The following is a 10994-nucleotide window of genomic DNA, read 5'->3' as shown; positions in this document are numbered from 1 at the left end:
CTCGAAAAACCAAAAAAAAAAAAAAAAAAAAAAAAAAAAGATTCTGCAAAAACACAAGACAAAATTAACATGGGATGTACCCAGTAAGAAATGGAATGTGTGTGGGTAGGCAGCCATAAAGAAGTAAAGTAGCCAGTAGTAATTTGTGTAAAAAAATGAATATTGTAGTAAAAAAATACTTTGCAAAAGTGGTTTGAAAAGCAAAATACATATACCTTACAACTTTGGGTAACTATCAACCCAACTTTGAATGAACCTGGGACAAATGGGCTCTCACTTCTGCTGCTTTAGAGTCATTTCTCCATTTACTGGAAGTAGATTTCAGGATATGAAAAGGTGGTAAACAATCTTGAGCTTTGCAAATACTTAGCATCTGTGAGTAAAACCATTGGAAGGAAGTTTGAGCAAATACTATATTTACTGAGTTCAAAAATCTGTGAGTGTGCTGTCTGTATTTGTATGGAAACTAAAAGCACACACATTAGATTTGAAACTGCAGACAAGAAAAGGGAGCATGGGAGTATGCTGCTCTGAAACACACGCATGATACCTTTGAACAGAAAGACAATGCCATACTGAACTTTGAACAAAAGACCCCCTCCAGGGCACATCAATGAATAGTGACATATGTTCAATGTAGACTTAAGAGTCTTCAGATAATTTTTATGAGACAAAAGTCACACAGCAAAGGCTCTACCATTGCCACTATCTTGTTTCTTTATGTGACATCATCTTGTTTCTTTATGTGACATCATCTCATTTCTTTAGGTGGCTCCCCATAGAAAGTCAAATTAAAGAAAGTTTATATTTTATCCTTAACCCCCTGGGTTGTCTCCCATTTTAGATCACACCATAATCTTATCAGATCTTTATTAAAAATACACACTAGAACAAGTAGCTAAATTTCCCTATAGGGGAATAAAATGTTGGAGAGTCAGGCTGGGATATTTTCTAGTACTTTATGGTGTGCTATAGTAACAATAAGCCCGTTTTATCCTAATCCTATCATTAAACCAACCCCAGGCTTCTACATCTTTTGTGTTTCACTGTTAAATAGCTACTGTGAGGAAGAGAAGTAATAAGATACTATTAGTGCTTTCTGAAGTCAAAGCTGTGTTATCTAGAAAATTATTTAACACTGTGATGGGCTCTTCAAGATCGATTCTGCTTTATATACTCTGCAGCAAAAATAACATTTCTAGTAGGAAGTAATTAATTATAAACCTAGCAAATTCTACACATTTGCATATTTGTGTAAACAACTTTAATATGGTTTATTACATTTCCAGAAAGGTTAAACCTTATATTCAGTTTTCTGCTAATTCTTCTTACATATAATAAATATATATTTATATGTTACTTGAGTGCATGTGTGTGTGTGTTCCACACACTTCTATGACATATATACATAAAACAGCACATAAGGGCCACTTCCTTAAGGTTCAGCTGGAGAAAATAAATGAATTGTTATTATGTACAGCCCATGGCAGTCTTCTACTCAGTCTCACAAATGGCCATATCGGGATGTAAACAAAACATTGGAGCGAGTCATTCCGGGTGAATTATATTTCATGTTGTACAGTGATGATCTCATGAGGAATTGGGTACTCCCTGGTAGCAAATGCCTAAAAACAAGGTAGTTAAAAAATTAGTTTGTTGAAAAAACTTTAAAGTCAATGTCATTCATGAAAGGATTATACAACTAGTTATTTACCTTTCTTATCTGGAAATTGTGACTATCACAATACAATTCATACAGAAATTTCCATCCTAAGATTAAACTTCAGAAAGTTGAACACACATATACATAACATATGAAATTGGTATCTCATGATGTGCTATCATCACTCTATTCAAACATCACATTGCTGTTTGTTGGCTCACATTAACTTATAACTCGTTATCAGTGCCTGTAAGTAACATGTGGAGCCAGGTAAATAGCTCTTTAAAACATGTGATATAAGAATCAGACACTCAAATCTTTAGCCTTTTACTAATGATTTCCATGGAGAATTTGGTAAGCCACATTAACAACAGCATTTATTTGAAAGATCTAGAACCATGAATCCTAATTATATAATGTCTCATTGATTCACTATAACTATAGTTAATCTAAAACATCCTTAATGTATTTTGTATTCTTAAACAATTCGGTGTTGATGGTTACAGACTGATGTAACTATGAATTCAAATGTATTTCCAGAAAGACAAGATAGTATATGTATAAGATTTTATATATAGCCGGGCGGTGGTGGCGCACGCCTTTAATCCCAGCACTCGGGAGGCAGAGCCAGGTGGATCTCTGTGCGTTCAAGGCCGGCCTGGGCTACCAAGTGAGTTCCAGGAAAGGCGCAAAGCTACACAGAGAAACCCTGTCTCAAAAAACCAAAAAAAAAAAAAAAAAAAAAAAAGATTTATATATATATATATATATATATATATATATATATATATATATATGTATGTATATGTATCTCCACCAGGATGCCAAAATTATGTAAACAAACCATTAATTAATTTTTACATAATAAAAGTATGAATATTTACAATTAATAGTAAAGACTACAAGTAAATTTATATGCTAATTCAGGTCCAATTTACCAAGAAACTGGACATTGTTTTTTGTTTGTTTTCTTTTCTTTTTTTTAATATTTTTTATTTTTCGAGACAGGGTTTCTCTGTGTAGCTTTTGGAGCCTGTCCTGGAACTCACTTTGTAGTCCAGGCTGGCCTCGAACTCACAGAGATCCAACTGCTTCTGCCTCCCCAGTGCTAAGTTAAAGGCATACACCACCATACCCGGCTTTGTTTGTTTTCAATACCAAGCTTTGAAAATTGGGAATTACATATGAGTTGGGCACCCATATTTTCTTTTCCTGTGAAAACCTTGATAGATTAGCCAGTCCAATCTACAGGTCTTGAACTGAATGGCCAAGGAAATCCATAAATACAAATGGAAATTCTGTAAGTTATATAAAGCCTATGTTGTAGTAACGACTAGAGCAATGCACTGCAAAGCCAGGACACAGATGTCTCTGAGGAATTCCCAACAACAGAATCAACAATAAAGACCAGTCATTAGCTGTGGTCTTGGAAAAATAAACAAACGACATCATAAACGAACACATAAGAAACAAAGTGAGGAGTAAGAACTGTCAGCTGCCTATTCTATGTGTAACAATGCTGAGAATTAGGATGCATCTATACTAATGGGAAATTAAATTTACAGTTGTTTCATGTGAATCTTAGAGAAAGAAAAGAATTCATTATAATCAAACTGCAAACAGCATTCAGATTAAAATAGAATTTTCCATAATATCCATAAACATTATTTCATCATGAATAATAATACCTACTAAATCTGTTACCTAATATCACAAACTATAAATAATTGCACCAATCATTAAGTTAATAGAGCAGTAAAATAATACACAACAAACTAAATTAAATCAAAACTCCAGAATGTTTGATGAATAATGAAACAACTGATTTCTCACATCACAGATTATATAAATTATTTTCTTATCACTAGGGTAATTTATATGGATTAATTATGATGTCAAGTGCTGGTGAAGTCTTAATGATTAATCTGATACCTTTGTCATGGGAAAGCGTCCCTTCTTAGGTAGGGCAAGGAGCAAATAAGCTAAGGTATGTGATCAAAACCCACCAGTCCACACTGGGTGGGGACATTCTACACTGCAGAAAATGCATCAGGAGTGACACAGTAAACATTTCTGCCAAACTTTGCATTACACATGTCTATGTGTGTGGTGTACGTGCATGTGGTGGAGCATGAGCGTAGAGGTCGAAGTTGATGTCAGTTGTCTCGCTCCATCACTCACCACTTTATTTACTGACACAGGGTCTGTCACTGAACCTGAAGTTCACCAAGTCCAGGGAGCCAGCTTGTCCTGAACATCCCTCATCTCCTGGGTTCTGGGATTACAGGTGGCCATTACACCTGCTGAGTTTTTGCTTTAATGTAGGCTCAGGGGATCCAAATACAGGTCTCATGCTTGTGGGGCAAACATTTTATCCACTGAGCTATCTTTACAAGCTTCCAATTAAAATTTTAATTTTCAATAAATCAGCACTATTGACACTTTAGTAACATGCATAAAAACGTTTTCTATTCTCTCAGTAGGTATGGAACCTATGATCCTCCAGCCCTCAGTCTCCTGAGTATTGGGATATCATACCCAGCCCCACAAAAACTTTAAGCTCCATTTTTTGCATATGAAAAAATAAACAAATAAAATCACAAAATACAGGATCCTAGGTAATTTATTTTATATTAAATAATTATTTAAATAGCATTTTACAGGCCAATGTTATCGTAATTTTTTATGAATATCAACATATTTTATTCTAATAACAATTATCTAAGTAAATATCACAGTTAGTAACATTTTTACAGATAAGCTGTATGAAGCACATAGGACCGACTGACTGTCTTTCCTCTGGTCACATAGCTAGTGAAGGGACGTGACAGGTCTCAGAGCCCACGCACATCTACAACATTGCCGCTCCTCAGCACTGCACTCTTTGGCCATGACAATTCCAGACACTTGTGAGGGTACACAAAAATCCCATTTTAAAACTTGTATGCAATTATTCTATTAATACTTTCAGGAATATGAAGTGTATGATAACACATGCAGTACAGTGGGTATACACGCCACAAACCCCCACTTTCTAGTAGAAGTGGTAGTTCGTGAGAAACTGTTCTTTTGGACTTGAAAGAAGGAGAAGTGTGATATGAACTTGAAAAAGTATATGAAATTATACTGGAAAAACACTCTGCTTACCTAAAGCAAATGCTGTGGGTATTGCAAGGCGTTATGGAGAATGCAATAGTTATTTGCCTTGAAGTCTCCACTAATATCTCCTGGGAGACTCCAGTAGCTGAACAGCAAAGATTACTTTTAAATTGTTCTTTGCATTGGAGTTAAATAACACAATTTGATTTTTTTAGGCAGGAAGACTGTTTCAAGGAAGTAAATTTATAGACTATATCTGAAGACTTTGTATAAGCACCAAAATACAAAGACGTTTACAGCTTTTATTCTAGCTTATTTTTGCTGTACCAAAATAATTCACAGCTAACTGGTATCCAAGAGCGATACATCAGACTATCTCCATTCACTTCACACCCATAGTCACACTCCTCATTTGTTAGGCTAGGTGCATACATTCTTACATACCCACCACAGAGACGTAGAACACACACTTTTATAGAATTATATATGCTATCTTATTGCTAACTCTGATGATCCCCAGAATACTAATCATTTAAAACTGATAGAAACTTTTCCTTGAACATGTAAGTGACATTCACCTTCTAGTGTCTTTCTGTAGTAGGACAAGGACCCCTGAACTCCAGCAGGTAAACCCAGATACCTGGTTTAAGGACTGCAGAGTAAATAAAATTCAACAGACTATGAGCTTTCTGCTTTTGGAGGATTTTCCTTATGTCTTGAAATTCATGACAGAAATAATTTTTATCATTCTTGGATATAAAATTCATTATATCGAGTATATCAATCTTATAGAACCATCTGCATGTTTAGAACACTGTCATCATCCCAAGGAGAAACTCTACACCTATTAATTTTCCTAGTTTCTCCTTCTCAGTTTGGGTTCAGGAACTCAGCAATGCGAGCACTCGCCTGGCACATGTAAATAGCCATAGTTCAGTGCCAAACACTTATAAAACACTCTTTTGGGGAGATGCGCACCTCTCCCCTAGTCTAGTCCCTTACCACGTACCTAACCACTGTGGTTATTTGGATGGTAGCATACAAATTAAAGGCTTAAAAGCTAGTATCCGCATATAAAGGAAAAGACACAATATTTGTCTTTGAGGGTCTAGGTTGCCTCATTAGAATGATTTTTTTTTCTAACTCCATCCATTTACCTGTGAATTTAATGATTTCATTTTTCTTAACAGCTGAAAAGTATTCCGTTGTGCAAATGTACCACATTTTCCTGAATCATACATCAGTTGATGGACTTCTGAGCTGTTTCCAATTCTTGCTATTGTGAATAAAGCAGCAATGAACATGGATGAGTAAGTATCTCTATAATAGGATGTTGAGGTCTTTGAGTATACGCCCAAGTGTGGTATAGCTGAATCTTGAGGTGCATCTATTCCCAGATTCCTGAAGAACTATGACACTGATTTCCATAGTGGCTATACAGGTTATCACTCCCACTAGCAGTGGATAAGTGTTACCATTACTCTCCTTCCTTGACAGCATGAGCAGTCATTTGCTTGCTTGATTGTCGCTATTCTGACTGTGCTAAAATGAAATCTCAAAGTAGTTTTAATTTGCATTGCCTGGATGACTAAGGATGCTGAACGTTTCTTTAAGTGTTTCTTATCCATTTGTGTTTCTCCCTTTCTTTCTTTCTTCTTTCTTTTCTTTCTTTCTTTCTTTCTTTCTTTCTTTCTTTCTTTCTTTCATTTTTTTTTAGAACTGGCTATTTAGTTTTGTACTCCATCTTTAAAATTAGGCTATTTGTCTTCTTGATGTTATGCCTTTTTAGTTCTTTCTGTGTTTAGATACTAACCCTCTATCAGATACACAATTGGTAAAAATATTTTCCTATCCCATAGCCTGCTGATTTGTCCAATTGACGGTGTCTTTTGCCATACAGAAGATTTTCAGCTTCATTCTGTCCCATTTATTCACTATTGATATTAGTGTCTGTGCTATTAGTGACCTGTTCATAAAGTCCTTTCCTGTGCCAATGAGTTCAATCCTAATCTCCACTTTCTCCTCTATCAGATTTAGGGTATGTGTATTATGTTGAGGTTCTGGATTCATTTGGAGTTGAGTTTTGCACAGGGTGGGTGATAAATATGATTCTATTTGCATTTTACATGCAGCCATCCAGTTTGACCAGCACTATTTGTTGAAGATGCTGTCTTTTCTCCATCATCAACCCTCTCTCCTCAAGACTCAGGGGATATGCAGAAGGGGAGGCAGAAAGATTGTTAAGAGCCAGAGGTGATGGAGGATTCTGAGGAAACAAGTGTCTTCCAGACACAACAGGACAGATGCACAGATGAATTCAGAGACTGTGGCAGCATGCTCGAAGCCTGGACAGGTGCAAGCTGATGGGACAAGTGAACATGGACTCCTACCCCTAACCAAGAAGCTGTCTGCACTGGCAATGGAAGAGTTAGTTTTCTCTAGTGGAGTCTCACTGGATGGACTAAACACATTTCATGGTAGGCCCCATGAGTTGGCCAACACAAAACAAAATCAGTGATATTTTTGTTGACTTTTTGTTTTGGGCATTTTTTGTCTTATTGGTCTTTTGCTTGTATATTTTGGTTCTCATTTTGTGGGTTTTTCTGCGTGTTTCTTGGCTTTTTGTTTTTGTTTGTATCTTAAAGAGAGAGATATAAACAAATTTGGGTGGGTAGAGATATAGAAAGGATCTGGGAGAAATTAGGAGAGATGAAGAACATGATTAAATGTATTATATGAAAAAAGTTCCTTTTCAATTTACAAGAAAAAAAAGCTTTTTTTCATTTCCTGCCTTCCTACCCAGGAAACTTTAATTTTACTTCCTGATGTTGAAATTGTTGTTATAGATGGGATTGCAAGTGTCCTTTTGTGTCTGCTTATGAAACTGGCATATTAGCTGGGCGGTGGTGGCGCATGCCTTTAATCCCAGCACTCGGGAGGCAGAGGCAGGCGGATCTCTGTGAGTTCGAGGCCAGCCTGGGCTACCAAGTGAGTTCCAGGAAAGGCGCAAAGCTACACAGAGAAACCCTGTCTCGAAAAACCAAAAAAAAAAAAAAAAAAAAAGAAAGAAAGAAAGAAACTGGAACATTTGCAACACCTCTCTGTTTGTATTATGGAATGAGTTTCTTTGTTTCACAGCTAATACTCTATTGTATGGCCATACCTTTTGCTTATACACTCAGTTGTTGATGGACAGTTGGGTTTGTTCCACCTCTTAGCTTCTGTAAAACAAATGTTGCTGTGCATACTGGGGTGCCTGGCTTCAGTTCCTTTGAGTCTACACTCAGAGTTGTCGCTTTGGGGTCATATGTGCATTTATATTTAGCTTCCTGAGACAATGCTAAACTCTACTCCACAGCAGCCACACCATTCCACATCCTCAGCAGCAAAGCCTGAGCTTTCCAATTTTCCATCTCCACCAACATGGATATATAGTATTCCGTTACTGACAGCAGCCATTCATTATGAGGTACCTTGTAATTTCAACTTTGGTTTGGAAAGTAAGGGGACAAGGCCTATTTTCAAATGCCCACTGTGTCACATGCTACTAATATGAGACCTCTTAGACTGGTTTCTTCAGCTCTCAAGAAATCTAGGCATTTCCATCCTGCTTATCTCCCAGGGCCAATGAGGGCATATGAATGAACACTTAGAACTGATGTGTCATGAACATCAACCCCACTAGCAAGATGATCCTTCATCTCAGATAAACATATCTTGTTGTAGCTTCAGGTCACTAATGGCAGCATGTGCCTGAAACTTCTTAAGTATAAATTGTAACACACATTTAGCAAAGGGTGTCGAACACGGCATTCAGCTGAACACGTTCTGAGACTGTATAAAACCATCACATTAAGCAGCTGAACATCTGTAGAATCCCTGAGCTCAGAATGACAGTCCTCTCCCCATCTTGATCTTCATGATGCTTACATCCTTATTTCCCATCCAAGCCCATCTTCCTTAAACACTGTTTTGTGTATTCTTTATAAAGTACATATTCCTTTGTACCTGGATAAGTTTGCTCCATTTTATGTTTGAGCCCCTATCCTCGTATATGCAGGTAAACCATTTTCCTTACCAGAGTGTCATTCCATTGTGTGATATTACAGAAAACCTATCTGTTCATCTGTTGGATACTTAGGTTTCTGGGTTTTTTTAAATGTTATAAGTAAATTATACCATGACCATAGTAGAAAGGATCTTTTGTGTTCACACTTACACATTTCTGATAGGAAATTACTGGCACAGTGGCTATGAAAATGGTGGAGTCCAGTATGAAATGCTGAACTGTCATCCATTTTCATTGTTTTCTGTCATGAAGGCAATTCTCATTTCTTGATGTTCTTGGTGGGTCCTGGTGTGCAGCTTTGGGGATGCTTTGTTCTATTATTTTGTAGTATCTTGAATTCTAGTTTGCCTATATATATTTTTAAATGTTTATTGTCCTTTTTTCCAAGTTATCTTCCCCAAGTTTCCATTAACCAATCTGTTCTTCTCCTTAGAAGTTGTAGGAATTCATGTAAAATTTGTATCACACTTTATTTTTGTTTGTGTTTTGCCTTTTGTCCTGAGATAAGGTCTCATGTAACCCTGGCTGGCTTGAACTTGCTATCTAGCTAAGGCTGGCTTTGAACTCCTGATTCTCTGCTTCCACCTCTGTTTCTGAATGTTGGGATTATAGCCCTGCACACCCATGCCTTGTAACACAACTTTCTCATATGTTATATAGATTTCAGACATCTTCCTCTATGCTGTAGCTTTTAGGTTTTTATTTTTAATAGGTTGTTATGATAACCATATGTATACATACCTAATTTTCATACAAAAACATATTCATCTTTTTATTTATTATTAACACTTTTGAAGCTACTTTTCTAATGGTCATTTATACATCTCAAATTCATGAAGTTATTCTCCTAAATTATCCTCTGAAATTTGCAGTTTTACCCTTCATGACTGTCTACTTAGCTCATCATTTTCATGGATAAAGTTGGGTTTCTTTTCTAGAGTACTTGGAAATCCAACTCTCCTATCACCATTGTATGAGTAATCTTCCTCTCTTCATTTGCTATAAAGAAGGTGGGCCCCCTTTGTCATAAGTCAAGTCTCTTGGTATGCTTGAGCTAGCTTATGGCTTTCCACAGTAGTCCCATTGGTCCAACTGCTTGTCAACTTTACATCATTTTAACTTACCTTATTTTGGTTCTAGGCTTTCCAACAAGTAGTTTGTAAATCCTACTTTGAGTTTCTATTTTATGATTGTCTTACCTATTTTTTTTTATTTTGTTCTTCTGTGCTTTAAATGCTAAAACAAACTAGGAACAAATATCTCTGCTATCAAAAATAAGTAAATACAAAAATGTGTTGCAAAATACAGTAAGATTATATTGGATTCATGGGTGTATGGAACAGTTTGAGAGAAAATGGCATTATAATGATGATTTTAATTATTAAAGTATATGTTTCCATTTTTACATTTTCCGGAATATAGATCTTATATATCCTTATTAGATGCATTCCTATAATTATTAAAAATTCTTTCAAGATAGTAATGCTGGTGCTTGAATTTTCAGATTCTAGCTCTCTGTTGTTAATAAAGAATATAATAATTTACTTTCTTAGATCGACGGATTTCATCAAGTTAGCTAAAGTTACTTTGTTTATCTATAGATGCATATGAATATATAGTTATATTCACTAATAATAAACCTTTAGTTCTCCATTTCAAACCAGATGCCTTTTACATGTCTTTATCATTAGTATGTTTAGGCCCTTCAGTTACAAGGCTGAACAGGAATAGGGAGAGCAGGCAATCTTGCCTTGTTCCTCATTTGAGAAGGAAATGCCTGGACATTTAGGCATGTTTGTTATGAGACTTCTGTAGTTATGTTGTATTGAACTGCAAAAATTCTTCCTCTTCTTTTTCTGGCTGGCTAAACAACTTTCTAATCACAAGTGTAACTGAATTTGATAAGGTGATTTATCTGTACCTGGATGGAGCAATATCAGGGCTCAAACCCAGGGCCTGCTACACCCACCACAAACATTCCTGTCACGGAGCCACATCCCAGCCCTATCCCTGGACCTTTTGAAATGGTCTTCTAATCCATTAGGTAGCAAAAGACTTCAATCAGTTCTTCAGGTAATGGACTCTATCACTAATACCACAAGCTGAAGCTGGATGGGGGATTACCTTCCCTATAATTGTTTCAGTTTGCTAATATATAGCTTC

At 36.2% G+C, this 10994-nt stretch overlaps 1 protein-coding gene across 4 annotated transcripts in view; it reads right to left on the bottom strand.

Annotated features, from left to right (window-relative positions):
• Positions 1 to 1247: 1247 nt before the first annotated feature.
• The window catches only part of Ttll7 (tubulin tyrosine ligase like 7), a 133382-nt gene continuing 123635 nt past the window's right edge, over positions 1248 to 10994 (bottom strand). For all 4 annotated transcript variants that reach the window (XM_059266425.1, XM_059266426.1, XM_059266427.1 and 1 more), the window contains one exon: positions 1248 to 1625. In XM_059266425.1, coding sequence (XP_059122408.1) covers positions 1505 to 1625 — 121 coding nt within the window. In that variant the 3' untranslated portion in view covers positions 1248 to 1504. The remainder of the gene's footprint in view (positions 1626 to 10994) is intronic.

Source organism: Peromyscus eremicus, chromosome 6, assembly GCF_949786415.1.
Source record: "Peromyscus eremicus chromosome 6, PerEre_H2_v1, whole genome shotgun sequence".
Classification (NCBI taxonomy): domain Eukaryota; kingdom Metazoa; phylum Chordata; class Mammalia; order Rodentia; family Cricetidae; genus Peromyscus; species Peromyscus eremicus.
Note: the sequence above shows the minus strand (reverse complement) of the source record. Positions and strands in the feature narration are given on the sequence as shown.